At 36.6% G+C, this 22,809-nt stretch overlaps 2 protein-coding genes across 3 annotated transcripts; one reads left to right on the forward strand and one right to left on the reverse strand.

Annotated features, from left to right (window-relative positions):
* The first annotated feature begins 4,413 nt into the window (after positions 1–4,413).
* Positions 4,414–6,201, forward strand: LOC129798453 (uncharacterized). Of its 2 annotated transcripts, none has more exons than XM_055841602.1 (2): positions 4,414–5,896; positions 5,979–6,201. In XM_055841602.1, exons 1-2 carry the CDS (start codon positions 4,420–4,422, stop codon positions 6,044–6,046), a joined length of 1,545 nt encoding a protein of 514 aa, XP_055697577.1. In that variant the 5' UTR covers positions 4,414–4,419; the 3' UTR covers positions 6,047–6,201. The 2 variants fall into 2 exon arrangements, with proteins under 2 accessions (XP_055697577.1, XP_055697578.1); XM_055841603.1 differs by having other exon boundaries at positions 5,975–6,051.
* A 1,032-nt stretch (positions 6,202–7,233) lies between these two features.
* LOC129798754 (uncharacterized) lies at positions 7,234–21,437 on the reverse strand. Its single transcript, XM_055842068.1, has 6 exons — positions 21,003–21,437; positions 20,211–20,655; positions 13,738–14,153; positions 12,304–12,541; positions 10,372–10,457; positions 7,234–8,147 (listed from the first exon to the last, which is right to left on the reverse strand). Exons 3-6 carry the CDS (start codon positions 14,012–14,014, stop codon positions 7,585–7,587), a joined length of 1,164 nt encoding a protein of 387 aa, XP_055698043.1. The 5' UTR covers positions 14,015–14,153; positions 20,211–20,655; positions 21,003–21,437; the 3' UTR covers positions 7,234–7,584.
* Between the last annotated feature and the right edge of the window lie 1,372 nt (positions 21,438–22,809).

Here is a 22,809-nt window from a genome sequence, read left to right on the forward strand (position 1 = left end):
CATCAAGATGAAAAGCTTTCACATTTGTCCCATCCCAAGAAGGATCATCTTTCACATAAACCTACTTTAATTGCTAGTGCTCCAGCCCATTACGTTGAGCATGACCATCAACCTGTTGTAGAGAAATCTCAACACGCACAAAGCTTTCCTTTTCCAATTAAACATCACAGTTCCCAAAAACCAGCCGTTACTGCCAGTTCTCCAGCTCATTACGCACACGAAGTGGTAGTTAAACCAGAACACGATAAATTCTCAGAGAAAGAATATGAAAAACCCGCTGATCATCAGATTAAAGTTGTCAAACCGCATGAATCATCCACATCTCCTGCTCAACAACATCATGGAATTCCTATGAAAGAATATTCCTCACAACCACATCAAACTGAACCTAAACCATTCGTCCCTTCAACTCACCATGTCCAGAAACCTGTTGTCATAGCAAGTGCACCCGTTGAACATCACGAAAAACCAGCTCAATTCCCAGAAAAGGAGTACGAAAAACCCGCTGATCATCAGGCTCCAGTTTTCAAGCCACATGAATCATCTCCACCACCTGCACAACATCATGGAGTTCCCGTGAAAGAATATTCCTCACAACCACATCAACCTGAACCTAAATCATTCGTTCCTTCAACTCATCATGTTCAGAAACCTGTTGTCATAGCAAGTGTACCCGTGGAACATCATGAAAAACCAGCTCAATTCCCAGAAAAAGAGTATGAAAAACCCGCTGATCATCAGGCTCCAGTTTTCAAGCCACATGAATCATCTCCACCACCTGCACAACATCATGGAGTTCCCGTGAAAGAATATTCCTCACAACCACATCAACCTGAACCTAAATCATTCGTTCCTTCAACTCATCATGTTCAGAAACCTGTTGTCATAGCAAGTGCACCCGTTGAACATCACGAAAAACCAGCTCAATTCCCAGAAAAGGAGTACGAAAAACCCGCTGATCATCAGGCTCCAGTTTTCAAGCCACATGAATCATCTCCACCACCTGCACAACATCATGGAGTTCCCGTGAAAGAATATTCCTCACAACCACATCAACCTGAACCTAAATCATTCGTTCCTTCAACTCATCATGTTCAGAAACCTGTTGTCATAGCAAGTGTACCCGTGGAACATCATGAAAAACCAGCTCAATTCCCAGAAAAAGAGTATGAAAAACCCGCTGATCATCAGGCTCCAGTTTTCAAGCCACATGAATCATCTCCACCACCTGCACAACATCATGGAGTTCCCATGAAAGAATATTCCTCACAACCACATCAACCTGAACCTAAATCATTCGTTCCTTCAACTCATCATGTTCAGAAACCTGTTGTCATAGCAAGTGCACCCGTTGAACATCACGAAAAACCAGCTCAATTCCCAGAAAAGGAGTACGAAAAACCCGCTGATCATCAGGCTCCAGTTTTCAAGCCACATGAATCATCTCCACCACCTGCACAACATCATGGAGTTCCCGTGAAAGAATATTCCTCACAACCACATCAACCTGAACCTAAATCATTCGTTCCTTCAACTCATCATGTTCAGAAACCTGTTGTCATAGCAAGTGTACCCGTTGAACATCACGAAAAACCAGCTCAATTCCCAGAAAAGGAGTACGAAAAACCCGCTGATCATCAGGCTCCAGTTTTCAAGCCACATGAATCATCTCCACCACCTGCACAACATCATGGAGTTCCCGTGAAAGAATATTCCTCACAACCACATCAACCTGAGCCTAAATCATTCGTTCCTTCAACTCATCATGTTCAGAAACCTGTTGTCATAGCAAGTGTACCCGTTGAACATCACGAAAAACCAGCTCAATTCCCAGAAAAGGAGTACGAAAAACCCGCTGATCATCAGGCTCCAGTTTTCAAGCCACATGAATCATCTCCACCACCTGCTAAACAACATCATGGAGTTCCCATGAAAGAATATTCCTCACAACCACATCAACCTGAACCTAAATCATTCGTTCCTTCAACTCATCATGTTCAGAAACCTGTTGTCATAGCAAGTGTACCCGTTGAACATCACGAAAAACCAGCTCAATTCCCAGAAAAGGAGTACGAAAAACCCGCTGATCATCAGGCTCCAGTTTTCAAGCCACATGAATCATCTCCACCACCTGCTAAACAACATCATGGAGTTCCCATGAAAGAATATTCCTCACAACCACATCAACCTGAACCTAAATCATTCGTTCCTTCAACTCATCATGTTCAGAAACCTGTTGTCATAGCAAGTGTACCCGTTGAACATCACGAAAAACCAGCTCAATTCCCAGAAAAGGAATACGAAAAACCCGCTGATCATCAGGCTCCAGTTTTCAAGCCACATGAATCATCTCCACCACCTGCTAAACAACATCATGGAGTTCCCATGAAAGAATATTCCTCACAACCACATCAATCTGAACCTAAATCATTCGTTCCTCCAACTCATCATGTTCAGAAACCTGTTGTCATAGCAAGTGTACCCGTTGAAAATCACGAAAAACCAGCTCAATTCCCAGAAAAGGAGTACGAAAAACCCGCTGATCATCAGGCTCCAGTTTTCAAGCCACATGAAACATCTCAACCACCTGCACAGCATCATGGAGTTCCCGTGAAAGAATATTCCTCAAAACCACATCAACCTGAACCTAAATCATTCGTTCCTTCAACTCATCATGTTCAGAAACCTGTTGTCATAGCAAGTGTACCCGTTGAACATCACGAAAAACCAGCTCAATTCCCAGAAAAGGAGTACGAAAAACCCGCTGATCATCAGGCTCCAGTTTTCAAGCCACATGAAACATCTCAACCACCTGCACAGCATCATGGAGTTCCCGTGAAAGAATATTCCTCAAAACCACATCAACCTGAACCTAAATCATTCGTTCCTTCAACTCATCATGTTCAGAAACCTGTTGTCATAGCAAGTGTACCCGTTGAACATCACGAAAAACCAGCTCAATTCCCAGAAAAGGAGTACGAAAAACCCGCTGATCATCAGGCTCCAGTTTTCAAGCCACATGAAACATCTCAACCACCTGCACAGCATCATGGAGTTCCCATGAAAGAATATTCCTCACAACCACATCAATCTGAACCTAAATCATTCGTTCCTCCAACTCATCATGTTCAGAAACCTGTTGTCATAGCAAGTGTACCCGTTGAACATCACGAAAAACCAGCTCAATTCCCAGAAAAGGAGTACGAAAAACCCGCTGATCATCAGGCTCCAGTTTTCAAGCCACATGAAACATCTCAACCACCTGCACAGCATCATGGAGTTCCCGTGAAAGAATATTCCTCAAAACCACATCAACCTGAACCTAAATCATTCGTTCCTTCAACTCATCATGTTCAGAAACCTGTTGTCATAGCAAGTGTACCCGTTGAACATCACGAAAAACCAGCTCAATTCCCAGAAAAGGAGTACGAAAAACCCGCTGATCATCAGGCTCCAGTTTTCAAGCCACATGAAACATCTCAACCACCTGCACAGCATCATGGAGTTCCCGTGAAAGAATATTCCTCAAAACCACATCAACCTGAACCTAAATCATTCGTTCCTCCAACTCATCATGTTCAGAAACCTGTTGTCATAGCAAGTGTACCCGTTGAACATCACGAAAAACCAGCTCAATTCCCAGAAAAGGAGTACGAAAAACCCGCTGATCATCAGGCTCCAGTTTTCAAGCCACATGAATCATCTCCACCACCTGCACAACATCATGGAGTTCCCATGAAAGAATATTCCTCACAACCACATCAACCTGAACCTAAATCATTCGTTCCTTCAACTCATCATGTTCAGAAACCTGTTGTCATAGCAAGTGTACCCGTTGAACATCACGAAAAACCAGCTCAATTCCCAGAAAAGGAATACGAAAAACCCGCTGATCATCGGGCTCCAGTTTTCAAGCCACATGAATCATCTCCACCACCTGCTCAACAACATCATGGAGTTCCCATGAAAGAATATTCCTCACAACCACATCAACCTGAACCTAAATCATTCGTTCCTTCAACTCATAATGTTCAGAAACCTGTTGTCATAGCAAGTGTACCCGTTGAACATCACGAAAAACCAGCTCAATTCCCAGAAAAGGAGTACGAAAAACCCGCTGATCATCAGGCTCCAGTTTTCAAGCCACATGAATCATCTCCACCACCTGCTAAACAACATCATGGAGTTCCCATGAAAGAATATTCCTCACAACCACATCAACCTGAACCTAAACCACTCGTTCCTTCAACTCATCATGTTCAGAAACCTGTTGTCATAGCAAGTGTACCCGTTGAACATCACGAAAAACCAGCTCAATTCCCAGAAAAGGAATACGAAAAACCCGCTGATCATCAGGCTCCAGTTTTCAAGCCACATGAATCATCTCCACCACCTGCTAAACAACATCATGGAGTTCCCATGAAAGAATATTCCTCACAACCACATCAACCTGAACCTAAATCATTCGTTCCTTCAACTCATCATGTTCAGAAACCTGTTGTCATAGCAAGTGTACCCGTGGAACATCATGAAAAACCAGCTCAATTCCCAGAAAAAGAGTATGAAAAACCCGCTGATCATCAGGCTCCAGTTTTCAAGCCACATGAATCATCTCCACCACCTGCACAACATCATGGAGTTCCCGTGAAAGAATATTCCTCACAACCACATCAACCTGAACCTAAATCATTCGTTCCTCCAACTCATCATGTTCAGAAACCTGTTGTCATAGCAAGTGTACCCGTTGAACATCACGAAAAACCAGCTCAATTCCCAGAAAAGGAATACGAAAAACCCGCTGATCATCAGGCTCCAGTTTTCAAGCCACATGAATCGTCTCAACCACCTGCACAACATCATGGAGTTCCCATGAAAGAATATTCCTCACAACCACATCAACCTGAACCTAAATCATTCGTTCCTTCAACTCATCATGTTCAGAAACCTGTTGTCATAGCAAGTGTACCCGTTGAACATCACGAAAAACCAGCTCAATTCCCAGAAAAGGAGTACGAAAAACCCGCTGATCATCAGGCTCCAGTTTTCAAGCCACATGAATCATCTCCACCACCTGCTAAACAACATCATGGAGTTCCCATGAAAGAATATTCCTCACAACCACATCAACCTGAACCTAAATCATTCGTTCCTTCAACTCATCATGTTCAGAAACCTGTTGTCATAGCAAGTGTACCCGTTGAACATCACGAAAAACCAGCTCAATTCCCAGAAAAGGAATACGAAAAACCCGCTGATCATCAGGCTCCAGTTTCCAAGCCACATGAATCATCTCCACCACCTGCTCAACATCATGGAGTTCCCGTGAAAGAATATTCCTCACAACCACATCAACCTGAACCTAAATCATTCGTTCCTCCAACTCATCATGTTCAGAAACCTGTTGTCATAGCAAGTGTACCCGTTGAACATCACGAAAAACCAGCTCAATTCCCAGAAAAGGAGTACGAAAAACCCGCTGATCATCAGGTCCCAGTTTTCAAGCCATATGAATCATCTCCACCACCACCGCCGTATAGACCAGAAAAGTCTTTTCCAGCTCAAAATATTCCGGTGCATTCAGTACATCCTGATTACAATGCTCCTGATTATAGTCCCATGGTTCATTTGGAAGATAAACCTACAACATATGTAAAGCCGATAAATGTTCCTATTTTACCGTACTATCCAGAAGATATCTCATATACTGAACACATGCCCGTAACGCATAAAGATGATATAGATTACCGGATTTACAAGAAATATCCAGGTTATATACCTGAAGAAACGGAGTTTGATAGAAACGTTAGGCTTCGTGGTACTGTAAATGAATACATAAAGAGGAATTGGAACGTCTTTGAAAATACAGATGAAGATGAAAAAGTAGATTATACTGAAGGTTAGTAGGTATATATTTGAGTATAATTCATTTTAATTCACTCTAATTGATATCTTTATAATTAATTATTTGTTTCAGGAAGACCACAACACTGAAAAGTTTTTTCAAGACGATGACTGTATCTTCATTCACATAATCAATAGATTTTAATATATTTGGGATTTCTTATATTTTTGTCGAGAAGCAGTCATATAAAATAGGAAAATGATTTAAATAACATATATATTTAATAAATAATTTTAATGAAAATACAGTTATTGCATGAATGAGGCAGTGTCTTGTTTTGGTAAATAAAACCTATATTCCATAAAAATATATTTCTTCATCAGCATGTTGCTTATTCACAATTTATATAAAATGAAAATTCTCTTCTGGCAATTTAGTCATTTCATGCAAATTCTTTATTTAAACTGGTCAAGTTCTCGACTCGCGTGTGTAAAGTGAAATTTTGGAGATGTTGAAAGTGAATTTTAGGATTCTATTTTTTCTCTGTGTAGCTGCAGTTGGGATTAATTTGGTGGAATCTTATCAAGCTGTCCACAAGAAGAATAATCATCTTCAGACTACGGCTGAGTAAGTGTGTTGTCTTTATGGGTGTTGTTTGTGCTCGTGTCACTTTAAAGCTTACGTGTGATTACAGTATGTACTACCTTAAGTACGAATCATTGGATCCTTTGAATATGTACGCGGAGAACAAGGATCACATTAGGAAAAAAAGAATGCACAAAAGTTACAAAACTTTCCATTTAAAAGATGGTGATAGTCAAACACTCCATGATATTCAGAATTCCGCAGATTTTGATCCTCAGAATCGTGGATGTGGCAATGCAGAAAACGTAAAATTTAAACTTACAAAAGATCAGGATGATATGTGTGTCTGTTCTTGCTGTATCAATTCGGAGAAAGCAAAGTTACTGCGGGAGATTATTACTCTTCTAACTGATATTGTAAACTACAAGGAGGGGAACCACCATGCAACAACCATTTTCCATTCTACCAGTAAGAACAAATTTCATAATGATGATTTCAGCAAAGAATTCTATGACAGGGAGATCTTCGAGGATGACGAGATGCAGGAGAAACGGGTAGATGATATTTTCCGTAACGTTCCAGTTCCACATCCAACTAAAAATGCTGAATACGAAGAGCAATTTACCAAGACTTTCCGTCAAGACTACATTCAAAATCCATTTGTGCCAAATTCGAAGATTACACTTCAGCCAACAATAATTCCTAAGGAGGAGGAAGAAGTTCCTAAAACGGATATTTCTTGGTTACCTATAAAGCAACATATAGCAGATCCTAGTACACAGCAGGACCATAAAAAGTCTAAATTATTCAGTTTGAGACCGTTTTTCTTTCGAAAAAATGAATACAATTGATTAATACTAATTTCAAATAATAAATTACCTACAATACAGTGAAAAGTAATGTTCAGTGTTTTGCTTCCTGTTTTGCTATTTTCCACTTCTTTTAGGAGCTAAATGTCTCATAAACTTCCTATTTGTTCTTTTTATGTTTTTGCTTTTAAAGAAAATCTATACAAAAAAAACACATTTATACACACATTTTTGTACACATTGAAAAGGCGCGCGAATAAAAAGGTCCTATTTTTCTTGAGAAAATTCACTGAATGCGTTTTACTTTTTTCTCTGGCTGAATCTTTCGATGTCTGAGGAATCTAATTCTCAGACTAGCGTAGAAAGTTCATGTGGAGAATTAGCTGATGTGACAGTGCTCAAATCGAGATTTCCGGTGGGCATACCAGGACTCACGGAGCCACTGGCATCTCGACCACCCAGGAGGGCAGCAGTTGCACTAACTTTAGGTGTGGGTGGAGTAGCTGTAGCAGCCCTGAGCCCATATGATGGCAGGAAGGAGTGATTGAAGCTTGACAGGTGGGACTGATTGAGCGTCACTGGCGTCAAAGGAGTTACCTGGCTGATTTGGGATGTATGTGTAAGTGGAGTGTGATTGCTGTGGTTGAGGTGGATGTGATTGCCATTGCTCACGGGTGTCTGATGGCTATGATTGAGAAACTGCATCGGCGGCGTGATTGCACTGATGGGTGGTGAGAGGGTAAGATTGAGATTCAGTGGTGCCTGTCTCACGCAGATGGTCTTCTCCTTTTGCCACACAAACACATTATGCACCATGGCACCGCCGCAGAAGACAATTCCCACTCCTATTAGGATGCTCGTCACGATTGCAGGAGTCGAGTGGAATTGTGTAAAAGTGTACAAGATGATCCCTGAAAGGAAAGATCACGTGCTATTGTTAGTTTTTTCTTTCCCGAAATTCGTGTCTTCCACCTCTGAAAGTGGTTTTATTTATTTTAGAAGGCGCAGAAGGTCAACATTGGAATTCTTACGTGTATGAATCATCGCTTGAAAAAGGATATGGAATATGACTTGTCCCTAAATTTGTTTCCTCGATTGTGAAAGTCAAAGAGATGATCAAGTTAGAAACGACTTCACCGTTTCTTCGAATTTACCAGTTCAATCAAACGCTATGAATAATTTAACATATTTTTAAAATGTTATTTTTATTACAACATGAATGTTTTTACTTAACTCTTTCGTCTCTTTTGGGACTCTGAGTACCCAAAGCAGCATATGAATGTTCTATGAAAAACAATGTTTTTTAATTATTTAGAACTGATAAAAATCCTATACTTCTGGATTATTTCAAACTATAAGAATGTCCAAATGTAAGATATTTTTTGTAGAACCTCAATTAATTCCTGAGCTTAGATATTTTTGATTAAAAAATGGTGAAATTAGCTTGCAGCATATGCTGCGGTCCGGAAAGAGTTAATGCGTAATGATTGAAAGTGGTGATTAGAGAAAATACTAAGACATTTTTTTTCGTTTTTTTAGAAAAATAATTCAAAGCTATGAAAAAATAGTTAATAAAATTTATACGAATTTTGGACGAGTAAAATGTGTGCGAAAAGTTAGTTTTTAAAAATAATAATGTTTTAGTTTTCATTTTTATGATACAATTTATTTTTTAGGCTTTTATCTGCAATGTAAACACAAAAAGTTTCCATAAATTTATTCATTTTTGGGATTTTTGGTTTCAAATTTGCGTGCATTATATAATTAGCATATTCTAAAAAGAAAAACCGTATTTCCAATCGCAATTTTATTATTTTATTATAATTTTAAATGTATGTTTCTCATTCTTCTTATATAAAAAAAATCCAAAACAAAAATTAATAAAAATTAAGCATGAACAGATTTCATTTTTCTCTTTATAACTTCTTTCCTTTTGAAATGAATCATGATAAATATTTGAACAAAATATTGCAAATGCAAATTGTTTAATAAAAACAAAACAAAAAAGTAGAGAAATCTTCAAGGTAAAGCCTTGGCCAAGCAAACTTTCACGCGTTTTCTATTGTGCAAATTTTTTCTTCTGTGTGAACAACAAATTATTAAAAAAAATTAAACTTCCAACTTCAATTATAGCTTCCAGAAGGTAATTTAAATATCTAGTGATTGCACAAAATTACTCTTTATGGCAGAGAACCAGATCATAGCAAATTGATTTATCCTGCAACTGTGCAGTTCTCAGTCAATGAGTGTCTCTTCCCTGTTGGTGTGATTTTCGATCACTGACCTGTCCCAATCACTTTCCCATGAACATAGACCATCACATGGAGACATGAACAAGACAATTAACAAGGCCATGGTCTCCGCAAAACAAGTTCCATCGTCGTAATTTTACAAAAAGATTACAAAGAAAGATCCCATGAACTGTGGTAATCGGTTATTATTTAGTGGAAATTAAAAACTCTAATGAATGCCTAAATGAGTTCGTCAAATGTAACGAATCCAGCTAGAACTATCGCAAAAAGATTTAATTAAGATTACATAAGCAAAATTTACTAAATATTACTTGAAGATTTCTTTTGGATTTGAATAACCACTGAAAATAAAATTATAAAATAATCAAAGTCAAATACTAAAAATATTTTTAAAAATATCCACTTATTAATTGCCAAAAATTATGTTTATTCAGCATCACACGAATACAAAAAGATAGTCGCATGTACAAAAAGTCATTTTCTTTCAAGGAAAGCAATGACGAACAATAACTACTTAAAACTCTGTTTGATCAACATATTCGAGGTCAGCCAAGATGTTACTGGGTCGGAAATTGTAAATGAGATTATTGCGCCCTTTAAGAAGGTTTTGCGTCTTTAAATCGTGGGAATTTCTTTCAAATACTTCGAAGGAAACGAAGGAAGAATCTGAGCATTCTTATACCTGTTTTTATGCCCTCTATAGAATATATTGGTGTGGTGTGTGGATAAGTGACAAAGAAATGCATATATTGTTATCAGCAGGGTGTTTAAGGTCTGTAAACTGAAAATTGAGCGTGATTTATGATGCATTCCTGCGATAGAGAATGTCTTTTTCCGGCGCTCTTTCCCATCCCAAAGAATACGATTTCGTAAAGAAATTTACCTGTTAAAAATATGGGAATAGATATGAAAAATCCTCCAACGGCACAAACTCTGCTGACGCTGGACTTTTGAAGGTATTTGTTGCCACTGAGAAATAAAAAAAAAGGATTAGTTCATATAAACAGAGAGCAATAACATCATTTTTTAACAATAAATTCGTTTGTTTTTAGACACAAAAAAATGACAAGAAAAAAATGGTTCCGCGATCGAACAAAATTAAATCTTGTTGAAGAAATTCAAAACCAAAATCAGAATATTTATTATTATCAGAATAAAATATAAAAAATGTATATGCGACAATAATTGTTAATGAAAACAACTACCCTGGATTTTTCGTTCTCTGCATATTTTTGCTTTCCTCTTCCTTGTAGTTAAATTTTTCATAATTGCAAATGTTGTGTTTTAAGAAAAAATCAGTTTGTCCTTTTTCAGTTTTAGTCACACCTATTGTGATCTGTGATGCTCTGATTTTTTTTTTTCAAAGAGCTAGGATAGGCCAAGGGAAATGTTTTGAATTGAACATCCCTGATGCTAAAAATGATAAGCCGGCATTTTCGAATCCGGACAATCGTTCTGCCGTTCGTAATACCAGTAATACCCAATATCTCCGGTTTGGAAAGAGATATCTTCATAAAATTTTTAAACATATATACTCGTACGTCGACGACGGCGGGACACGGAATTTTTCTCGCATTTTCACGAGACACGTAATTTTTCGCGCATTTTTAGGACCACGGAATTTTCGAGCACACTATTTAGGCACACTATTATTTTTTTTGTTAAGTTAGCATAAATGTTATGTAGTTTGAGACTTTCATAGGATGTGAAGTTTGAGTACATATTCTATCAGTGATAGTTTCATAGATAATCGACTATAAAATTTTTCAGATACTTTTCTTCTTTTTGAGAGAGAGATAGAGACTTCAAATTTTACATCCATTTAAAATTATTTAACGAAATTTGAATGTTTTTGAATGTGAAATTTGAATGTATATAAAAATATCGTTTCAGTATGATACATTCCAAATTTGAAGTGAAGGAATGGCACCTCTATATCCTAATATAAGATTACAATTGGCTTTATCGTTTTCCTATCGGTTTCTTATACTGACTTATAAACCAAACAGTAAGAGATATCGACTTGCAGTCTACGTCGCTTCACCCCCATGAGTTTATATAAGATTATTTTACCGTCTCATTTCAATTTTTTTTTGAAAATCTTCATTTACCGATTACCCCTAATCTAAAAGGTTAAACCACTTTACCCGCTATTTACGTCGAATGACGTAAAGGACGTAAATATCATACCACTAATTTTTCCCATATGTTTCGTAATTAATTTGGCCCATGGAAATGAATCTGACCTATACAACACTTCCATCATCCAAAGTTAATAATTTCCCCTATCTGCTTGCTACACGTCTATAAGTCAACCGGTAGGAAATATAAAATTATTGTTTCCACTGACAGCTAAAAAGCTTTTAAAATATAGTATTTCGTAATCAATGTGTATTGATATTTGTCATATTTGAATAAACTCTAATTTCTTAAAAGAATTGAATCATGATAATTGATGAATTAATTATTGAACTTTTATTGAATCTACCATATACTATACATTAATTTTATGCAATTTTAGAATAATGGGATAATAAGTGAACCAATAATGAATTGGGTTAAAATTAGCACATGCTCAATATTAATTAAAAAGCATTCCATGATTTCGAGCATTTTGCGAATTATCCTTCGCCATGGCTTTTTTGCCATGGAATCATATTTCACAAATCGAAGCCCAGTGACTTTGTGCTCTTTTTTGTATCTCTGTCTATGGCTTCGATTGATCCACTTCCTGATTCTCTCTTTCCCTAGTCCGGTAGGTCGGGTAGGTCAATGATTACTTAAAATACTAGAAAGTCAATACAGATTAACTCACCGTCCTGATACTGTGGCTGGGGCTCGTACCAACTTCACAGCAAAGAGAAACTGGATGGCACAGACGAGAAGGCAGCAGAGATTGAGGGATAAGGAGAGTGCACAGAGAGCCAGAGTGACATCATAGACAATGGCATAGTCCTCTGGGGCTGTGGGTCCAGGCGGTGGCAGTGGATCTCGGCCTCCCGGGGAGATTTTCAGCAAGAAAATCAGCGAGAGTAGTGCAAGGAGCAAAGAAACTGCCCACGAATATAATAAAATATTTAGAATCATTCATTTCACTATTTTATTTATGGCATGAGGAAATTGATTATTTGACACTTTATGACTAAAAGTTTTCTAAGCAAAAACCATGTCAAATTGTTTCTCGAGAAACTAATAAGTATACTGGTAATAACAGTATTAAAATTAGATCGTTATTTAAATGACTTGATGTCGCATAAGATATTATTTGTGCAGAAATATAAGTGATCTTTGAAGGAATGGAGCTTGCTTTATGGTCTAGCAAAAGAATGTGGTGCTCTTGTTGTAATTGCTGCATTCTAAGAAATAGCATATAGTATAGTAGTACTGTAGTACCATCTTTTAAGAGATAATAGAAAATTGAAATAAAGATAGTGAATGTTTCAAGAACCTCATTAATGGTTAACAACATGTTTATCAGTTTAATTCTAACAATACCGTAATTATACCTTATAAAATACAACATTTGGTGGAAAAATCTTAAAAAAGTATGCACCATGTAATTATAATTGCTGTTTCTAGATAGAGCTGTGTTACAAAATAGTTTTCTCAAAAAAATGCAAAATTATAAAGTTTCTCGAATTCAAAAGAGGTAGGAAGTTAACATTAAAATAAAAGAGAAAAGAGTCAAGATTTCAATTAATGCCAATATAGTAGCCGTACTCACTATGGCGCTGTTATCTTGTAATATCGTTATCTCGTTATCTCGTTATGTTCTCGTAATGTATTTTATAAAGGAAAAATTATAACAAGATAACAGATTACGGAGATTACGAGATAACAACGCCATAGTGAGTACGGCTAGTGTAAATTCAAAGTTAAAATTTAACAATAAGCCGAGGCACGCATTACAAAAGGTAATTAAATAAATAGTAAAAGTTTCACTGGAATAAGGAATATGTTAACTACAATTTAAGGTAGATAATAAAAATTAGAATAAAAAGAATTGAACCCTTCACTCTTTAAAGACCGTTCTACTCTAAATACGATTCTCATTAAATATTTATCAGTTTGTGAACATATAATTAAATATTTAACACGCAGTTGATGCAAAAAGAGTCCTATATTTAAATAATTCGCTCTTACCATTTACGAGTAATCGTAAAAGCTGTCTTAGTTTGTAATTAACAACAAATCTGTGGATAATTTATCTACAGAGATTGTAATAATTTCCTAAAAGGGAGAGACTCACCGAGACAAAGTAAACCTAGGCTTGTAAGAGCTTCTCTCGCTCCGATGCGATCGCGATTGTTGGTGAGGAGATTGTTGGTGGAGGAAACGGATGTCAGGGGTGTGGTGTTGATCATAGAGGACATCCGTGGGGGTCCTCCATTGGCAAGAAGCTTGGGTGGCCCGGGTCCTGTAGTTGACAGAGCGCTCACATTGAGTGGCTGTGGTGGGCGACTGCTGGTGATGTTACCACGCGCAGCTCGCGATTGTCCCGCGCCTGGCGGCATGTGCTTCAGCATATCTCCCGGAGGCGGTCACCCGCCGATGCAACTACCATCTTCTGTCACAGGAGGATGGGGAAAAATACGAGCTGCAGAGCTCTCAGGGGATATCTCTCTTTCTAATCCTAGAAAAGTCTTCAATTACAGCGGTGAAGATCTGCAAAGAATCCCAAATAATTGTCAATTAATTCCAGTAATATTTAGTCTCGCGGGAATCCCACGAATTTCTACTGTTTAGCTTGAGGTCACAGAGTTCAGAAAAATTTTACTCTTTCTCACACAATTAATCACGGGAATTCTTTTCTTCTATCTTTGGCTTTGAGCTTGGGATTGTACTGTGGATTCTCTTGGGTAGACAAACTGCTGAGTTGCAATACCGTCTGCCATGGTGATTCAAGTTCCCAAACTGGGGAAAAGTGCAGAGGAAGCGAGACATGGGTTCTCCTGTGGGCTGAAATCCCGCCGTGTGAGCGAGAAAGGAGTCGAAGAGGTAGACAGTTAGCCAAAAAAGGGAAATACAGAGGGAATATTGAAAGCACCTGCTCTCACAGGGAATGACTCAAAAAAGGAAGGTGCATCAGTAAAGTAACAATTTTATATTATTCACCTGTTCACATCCTCGAGTTTTCTTTTTTTGCAAAGATTGCCTGAAAATTGGCATGTCGAAGAGGATTGCAGAGTGAAAGTTTTTCCGCATGCATTGTCCACAATTGCACCACCTAAAAGACGTTGCATTGACCCAAAAAATACCAAAGCAAATGCTTAGTCTTATAAGCACTTCTGGCATCTTCCTCCTGTTTTTCATTGCACGTTGGAGTCCAACAAAGCATGAAAGACACTAAATTGTGACGACAATTGCATCAACAGCAATTATACTCATGTTTCTCTTCACACAGTGCACGTATACACTGAGAAAAAAGTGTTTTAATCATTTTAGTATTAACCAAAAGCCTTCGTTAAATTTAAGTTCTATTTCAAATTTATTTTTTTTTATGTTTCGAATTCTTATACAATATACATAATGGATGGCAAATCATTCGAACTTCGCAGAATGATCGAACTCGGGAATTAAATGATAATATATTGATGATGCTTCAATTGAAATACAATTAAATTTCGAACTCCGATTTGAACCTAGGACCTGCATCATAGAACCAGTAGTCTACCACTTAACCCATTGAGTTCCTTATTATTTACCCACTAACTAATTAATTTCCAGCTAAATCGCATAAAATTCTGCGGATAGATGGAAAGCTGATAAACGCAATCTTTAATTACCACAATCATAAGAAACGTAAAAAACTTAGTTGATACAACAAACTTTGGCTCTCTGTGCTTTATATTGCAGAAAAATTCACGACTCTGCTTATTTGACTTATTCTTGCCAACATTCTCTCTGGAAAGATTTTCCTAATTGATGCTCATGCGATGAGAATATGGTCAATATTTTCATTCCGAATGGATAGAGAGCTTGAGCATTTTTATCGAAGAATGGCAATTGAAAGAGAAATGTGATAGACAGAAAAGAGGCGTTTAAATAATGTTCTACGATGCGGAAACCAGACGTGCTCTGGTGATTTCTCAAAAACATGTTCTCTAATGTACAAGAGCGAGAAGGCAGGAAAAAAGTGAAAATAATACGGGAATATGTAAGTGCGTGGAAGGAAACCTAATAAAAATTACCTTTTTCGGGGGATCAGAGAGATAGGTAAACAAATGCAAATGCGGAAAATGTAACGAATGCGTAACGGAAGAGTCTCTGTTGATTTGAGACCTTCATCGTTGAATGGAAGCGTGACAATTTTTCTAATGCAACACTTTTCACCCACACATCCTCCCTCCCCCAAGACACCTTGAGAACATTTACAAGAATGCCTCATTTTCTCCTCCTGAAGCCACAATGAGACAACAATCTCAATATCCGGTATGTTGTCTTCAGCAGATTAATTGCACGAGATTGTGTCTCAGCATTCTTAGCACAATTCTTATTATATGCCTCCCACAGGGGAAAAAAATTGCATGTTTGCACACTTCCGCTCAAATGCCCATTAAATTCCCGGGGGACGATCCACAAGAGCTGGAATGTCTTGGGAGATGTACCTCTCACAAATTACTCTGATGCACTAATTGTTGGGTGAAGGAGATGGTTAAGTGGCCAGAGAGAGATGGTGATGGAAAATCTTAATCTCTCCACAATTGCACAAATCCCGTTTAAATCTCATACTTAGGAGTTTTGCACTGATTTGAAGGGTTCGGAGGGTTTCACAATTTTAAGTGCAAAGTACTATTAAAAATATTATGATGCTTTTTATGGTCGTAATAATGTAACTAATTTTATGGTGTGTTCATTTAACTGAATTTCTAAATTAAAGCTTCTGAAGAGGGAGTGGCTTAAATTATGATTGGGTTTTCGCAATATTTTTAGGGTCATACATTCGTTCAAACTTAAACAAAATTAAAGAATGGTTTATAGCATTTCACAAAATTTTTACGCTTTCTTTTTCCAAAATCATATCATAAATTGAGCTACTGATTAAATTTGATTTTATGCCAATCAAATTTTTTCGTACAGTTCTGTATAAATTTTAATTAATTTAATTTAATATTTAATAATCAAAACAGATAGCGTCCGCCCTTCTTACATTGTTTAATTGAAGAAGAAGAAAAAAAGTAAGATAACAATATAGGGGAAAGTACTCACACTTCAAACGTTCATACCTTCGAATAATGTAAATTTTCTTTTAGTTTCCCTTAAGAAACTTACACATTTCTATTAATTATTAGGTGGCTTATCATCAATTGTTGATAATTCCGTGATAATTAAGTGTTAAATCTCTTACGAAAAAAGAGGAAATTTACATTATTCGAATGCATGAACATTCGAAGGAGAGCACTTTCCCCTACAGAGAAAATACAAAAAATGATAAAAGGAACTGAATAATAAATATAAAATAAAAGTTTTTGCCCAGAAAATAAGCAGTTTGGTCAGTAATAACCTATATTGGTCAGGAAGAATAAAAGAAAATGTAATCCTAAATCCATTTATAAACTAAATAATTTATGTACTAAAACAATTCAAACATACTTTTTATTAATTTTCTCTTTTCCAAGAACATTTAATTTATTTTTGTTATAATTTTAGAGTTATCTCCTTTTTATTTACATGTATAGTACCAAAATTACATTTTAATAATTAGTTCAAAAAACAATTCTGCCTAATTGCTGGAGTGGAATGATAACACTATGATTTCGATACTATCAAATCGATAGTATCGATAAATCTGTATCTATTTAGAGACTTTTTGTACATTTATTGAACCGTTTTCGAATCATTCTTAAAAAAATGTGAGTGTTTATAAATATTTATACATACCATTTACAAAAAGTGCAGCTATCATTTCAATTTTTCAGAATTGAATTGAATTGAGTTATATCACCCCTAAATCTACAGTTGGCGTCTAATTTTACCTTGGTTCCCCCCTCTAGTAATTATACCTTTTTGAACTTGATAAATTCAAAAATATTTTTCCCTTTCGTACTCTATATAAATAGGCAATGCATAATTGCAAAATTAACTTATTTCAAATAAATTACAAATAAAATGTAATAAAACTAAGCTAAATAATTGTTATTTTTCCATCCTTTTTAGGGGAGGAATTGACAGATCATTGCAACAATTTTTTCAGTTATGTTTCGGTAAATGCATTTTCATCTTATCTTTATTTTTTATTTTCATCTTATCTTTAAATTAAACAAGAGGGCTAAATTTTCAATATATATTTTTTTATTATTCATATCTTGCTCGCCTAAAACTTTAAACTTTGAAGAAAGTTCATGAAGGCTATGAAGTAAAAATTAAAAAGTCACAGTTCGATTTATTTTTAGAACACTTCACATTTTAAAATTTTCGACTTGTCACATTTTGTCCCATGGGTCCACATTATTTTAATAAGAAAAATTATTTTTTTTTAAGAACTGTGACCTACAAGAAAAACTTATCATTTTGTATAATTGAAATATAATGAAATATGGTGCTTCATATTTCATAAGCTGTAATAGCAATGATACAAAATCTGTTATGAGAGTTTATGCATCACATCATATTCTTTTTTTTTTATCTAAACTAAATACACAATACGCTCTCCACGTGTTATCTTTATTTCACCAGAAAAGAAAAGGATTCTTAAAAACAGAAAAAAACGCCTGAAGTAGAAATTCCTCAAAGGATTAAAGATGCACTTGCTGAGAGTAGGATAATCTTAGAGAAAGCATAAAACATCGTCGCGTGTTAGGCAACTTCTTTGGCGCCTTTTAGTTAGAAAAATATGCTAATCTCCGAGAAACCCAATTTAAATTTTTTATGGTCGATTTTTCATTGTCTCAATGAGATTCTAAATTAAATTCTCTATTGAAGTAAATCATCGCTAATAGCCTAATTGATGATTCCACGAAGAATATTTGGAATTAAGGTGATTATCGCCAATTGTGGATGTAATTTAGTGTAAATTCCCGAAGCAAAAACAAAATGTCTTGCGTGGAAATGGAGTCAGAAGCTGAAAGATTATGAGCTGATTGGCCCCTTTGGATGCTATTCTGCCTTTTTCTGTCTTTTCTTGAGACACGGAAGGCAACGGAAACATGGACTATCATGAGAAATTGTTTTACAAAGAAAAATAACATATCTTAGAGATCTCTTTGCTATATATCGTGAAAAAATATTTGATGGGGATTTCTCTTCAATTTCTAAACGTGAAATGCTTTGGCATATTTTCTCTGAATGATGCATTTTCTGCAAGGTATTGTAGAATCGATGTGTAATACTTTTGGGATGCAAGTGATGGCTCTTTTTTTGAGTAATCACGCCTGAGATGGAAAGAATCCCGCGTATAAGATTGCAAAAAATATCGCGCGCAAACAACATTCAGCACCTTGAGATGATGGTCTGAAGGAGAGGGAAGTCATTAAGTGTGTTTGGTATCTTTGACCGGCAGCAAATGCGAGAAGAACGTCTGCAACCGGTTCGTGTTCTAGGTTCTCTGTCCATTCCACATCTTCCATCTCAGCCATCATTCTCGATGATCATCTTCAAGTCATCAATGTTAACCATCCACAAACATTTTTCTTCAGCTGAATGTATTTGAAAAACAAGACGGGAATCATTCTTTCTTATAAGAATTTTTGATAAGAAATTTAAATTGGATCTCTTTGCCCAAGAACTGGTAGTAATCGCAAAAGATCACCGAACTCTTTTTCCAAGAAAGAAACATTTATCAAGCATTTGGTGCTTCCGGAACAAATTGCCCGCGAAACTTTTTTGAATTAAAAGTTCTTCCTAAAAGATCGTCATCGGTGGACTTTAAAGACATTCCAATGTAGATTTTTGTGGCTTTTTCCCACAAGTAATTTTTAAGGTAATCAACACGGTAAAAGGGGTAATTCGGGGCAATCATCTTTCGGATGGACCCTTAATAAAAAATAAATAAATAATAAAAGGGGTAATTGAATTAGCTTAGTAAGGAGAACACAAAAGGAAGTTTCGGTCGACCAATCGTTCAAGTTTGAGGAGAAGAACAGTGACAGATATTGACTTGTAGCTTTTAAAAGTTTTTCCACTTCTTGGTTCTCAAATGTATTAGCCAAAAAAATCTTTCCTTAATACATTTGCATTTGCAGACCTGATGTTACCTTATGTTTTTTAACTTCAATAATTCTAACATTGAATGGTTTTTTAAGTATAAGCTTCCCCGTTCATTCTTCAAATCGGATAAAACTAAGGGCCTAAAAAGACTCAGACTAGTCGTCGAGAATATTCGTCGGCAATAAAGATTTATCCCAAACTTCCACACACTGAGATCTTAGAATTATCGATTAGAGGACATTTGCATAAATCTCTTTACCTAATCCTTTACTGCCAAATTTTACAGGCTATATATGCTCGAGATCAACTTGAGTCTATTTGGGCCCTAATCCTTTCATGCAATGCTGACAAATCGGGAAGGTTCTTGAAATATATTTCTTAATGGATACAGTAGGAATTTCTTATATTGTAAACTAAGACAAATTTATCATTTGGTTTTGCTGGGAATATACAACTGTAGCCAAGCTCTCAATTTGCCCGACCTTTTGGAATTGTGCAGAAAAACACGCAAATGGTGCAATTTTGCCCGAATCTAACCACGATGAAACCAAAAGAGAGAGAATTGATCGCACTTACCACACATTCCAGGTGATGATCAGTTGATCTCCATTTAATAAACCATTGTTACAATTCACTGATGATCTTTTTTCTGGGGGAGTTTTTATTTTCACAGTATAAAAAAAAATCACAAACTGTTGAAGGTGTTTCAATTGTTGGTGTTTTTTTTTTCTGGGAGGCACAAACACTGTGATCTTTTTGAAAAGAAGCAAAGTTTTAAAGAATTCACTTGATCACTTTTTCTCCTCAGCTCGTTTCTTGTTATTCTCCTCCTTTTTGGTGTATTTGTTGTGTCTTTGCCAACAGAAGATGGGAGAGACGAGTGATGGGAGAAAAATGAACTAAAAATCAGGTACACTTTTGGTCATTTTCCCCTGGACCCGAGAGGATCTCTTGCTGGAATGTCTTTTGCGACTGATGCGTAAACGACTTTTAGTAGTTGTTGTTGAACTTGTCACAGAATCTGAAAAAGAAAAATTTTGTGATCAATAGGCAAGAAAATCAAGAGTTGAAGGTTGAAGAAAGACTCTGTAGAAGTGCGATTTGAGGACTTCAAGACAGAATAAACACCCACAGAATATTTTGTGATTGAAGATAGAGCATTATTGGATTTATATTTTCTTAACATCCATCGTCATCCTACGGAGGTTTGTCTGGGAAGATGAAGAATTATTTTGTGAGAATTTAGGGTGGAGGGGGGACGCGCTGTGTGGAAGAATACGCCACGTCCAGAGGAAAACAGGTCTTTTAGAAGACTGAATCAATTAGTTCATGAGAATTCCTCCTTTTCTTAAGGTATTTTCTACTCACCTTTAGCTATTTCTGCAATTTTAAATGCACTTTTTCTGGCGCCAAATCCACAATAATCCATACAGATCTTCCAAGGAGATTTCCTTCCCCCCTTTCTACCTTCTGAGAGCCACTTCAGGGACGCGCGCGACACCTCAAAATCCAAGCCACAATCTTCAACAGAGACCGGTTATAAACTACTGCGACTCGATGTCTTGAAAGCAACGCTCACCCATGAATTGTATGTGGTATCTCATTCCCTCCAACAAATTGCCTACCATGCTTGTCTTTTTCCAGCTACAAGTGACTGTTGCTGAAGAGATCTTGCTGGAAGTTACTATGAAATTCCACAGTTTTCGTTCAATGTTCCCGAGCAGTCTTTTGCGCGCGGCTTTCAACGATTCTTTCATTATGTATAGTATATGGTTGTGTTTGTTGGCTCTGGTAAGGAGAATCTTACGCAAAGGGAGGGGTCGCGTACCAACGGTTTTTTAAATTCCCACCTTGCATACTGGAAAAGAATTCTCTCAAATCTCTCTCTGAGCTCTCTGTGTGAGTTCTTAAACCTCAAGAGCCTCAGTTATGAGAAGTTAAATTGAGATAAAAGCAAATATCTTTAGTATGAAAGTTGCTATGATAGCCCCTTCTCATTCGAAAGTTTAAGATTATGTTAATTAAAAGCAGAGACTTTTAATATACACTTAACAGAAAGTCTTGTTAAAGTTGAGATTCTTAAATAATTCACCTTAATGCAGTATCTGCAAGCTAACTATTTGAGTATGAGAGCTTTAAGATAACACAACTGTAAAATTGCATTTTCGTAACTTCTCTTTCAACATGCAGCACATACAGCATATGCATCATGCGATTGTTTCTGACTATATGCACCGTGAAGAAGGAAAATGTGTAATATAAGCGGTTATCAGTGATTTCAGTAGTATCTTAAGACGCATCAGACCCATCGTATTATTTGTATATTATATTCCAGTTGAGAATTGGAATATTTTATAAGTATAAATAATTATTTACATGTGAATAAGTCTTTGTCCACGATTTTCTTTATTCACATTAATTGCATTTACGATGGCAAATTATTGCAATCGGTGCAAGTTTTTTGTGAGAAATATCCACTGATTGGCCCAGTGGAGGATCTATGGCAAATCCAATTACTTTTTATTTATCCACTTTGTCTCTTGTGGTGGAAAATATAAATTAAATTAAATTTCTCAAAAATTCTGTTTAGGCGTCTATATAAAAAAAACTGAACATTTCCAGCTTTTCCTTATAATGTTATAAAGATTTTTAATTATTTTTGTCAATTATTAAATAAATGCTGAAACGGCTGAAACATATTAATTCAGCATTTAGTATCCAATTCAGCGTCTAGCATCCACTCAGCGTTTAACGGTCAATTCAAAAATTAGTATCGATCTAGCCGGATCTAGCGCTAAATCCATCATCGGTATCCAATTCAGCGCAGCATCCACTCAGCGCTTAGCGTCTAATTCAGCGTTGTATCAAATTCAGCGGATTTTTTTTTTAAGTTTGTGAGATTAAAATAACCGAGTGCTTGGAAATCGGGCAGAGAAGCACAACTGGTGGTGATGGCCCGACAAGATTACTTTTGCTAAGGGTGTGTTGATGTACTCGTAGCTCAGGATCGACTGACTGCTTGTGAGAGCTCACCATCGGAAGGCATATTAGCTCTCTGCCTAAAGTCTTATGATCATCGGAAGGCACATTAGCTCTCTGCCTAAAGTCTTATGATCATCGGAAGGCATGTTTACTAATAGGCTTTCTTAAAGATGCACACCCTTCACTTCACACT

Source organism: Phlebotomus papatasi, chromosome 1 (genome assembly GCF_024763615.1).
Source record: "Phlebotomus papatasi isolate M1 chromosome 1, Ppap_2.1, whole genome shotgun sequence".
In the NCBI taxonomy this organism is placed as follows: Eukaryota; Metazoa; Arthropoda; class Insecta; order Diptera; family Psychodidae; genus Phlebotomus; species Phlebotomus papatasi.

What these genes read in the sequence shown, in the direction of transcription:
- LOC129798453 (XM_055841602.1), top strand. Translation starts at nt 4,420, where the DNA reads ATGAAAGAATATTCCTCACAACCACATCAACCTGAACCTAAATCATTC. An exon ending in AAAAGTAGATTATACTGAAG is followed by an intron (nt 5,897 to 5,978) that starts GTTAGTAGGTAT and finishes TGTTTCAGGAAG; the next exon opens with ACCACAACACTGAAAAGTTT.
- LOC129798754 (XM_055842068.1), bottom strand. Translation starts at nt 14,014, where the DNA reads ATGCTGAAGCACATGCCGCCAGGCGCGGGACAATCGCGAGCTGCGCGT. An exon ending in CCTAGGTTTACTTTGTCTCG is followed by an intron (nt 12,542 to 13,737) that starts GTGAGTCTCTCC and finishes ATTCGTGGGCAG; the next exon opens with TTTCTTTGCTCCTTGCACTA. An exon ending in TATTCCCATATTTTTAACAG is followed by an intron (nt 8,148 to 10,371) that starts GTAAATTTCTTT and finishes CTTTCCTTTCAG; the next exon opens with GGATCATCTTGTACACTTTT.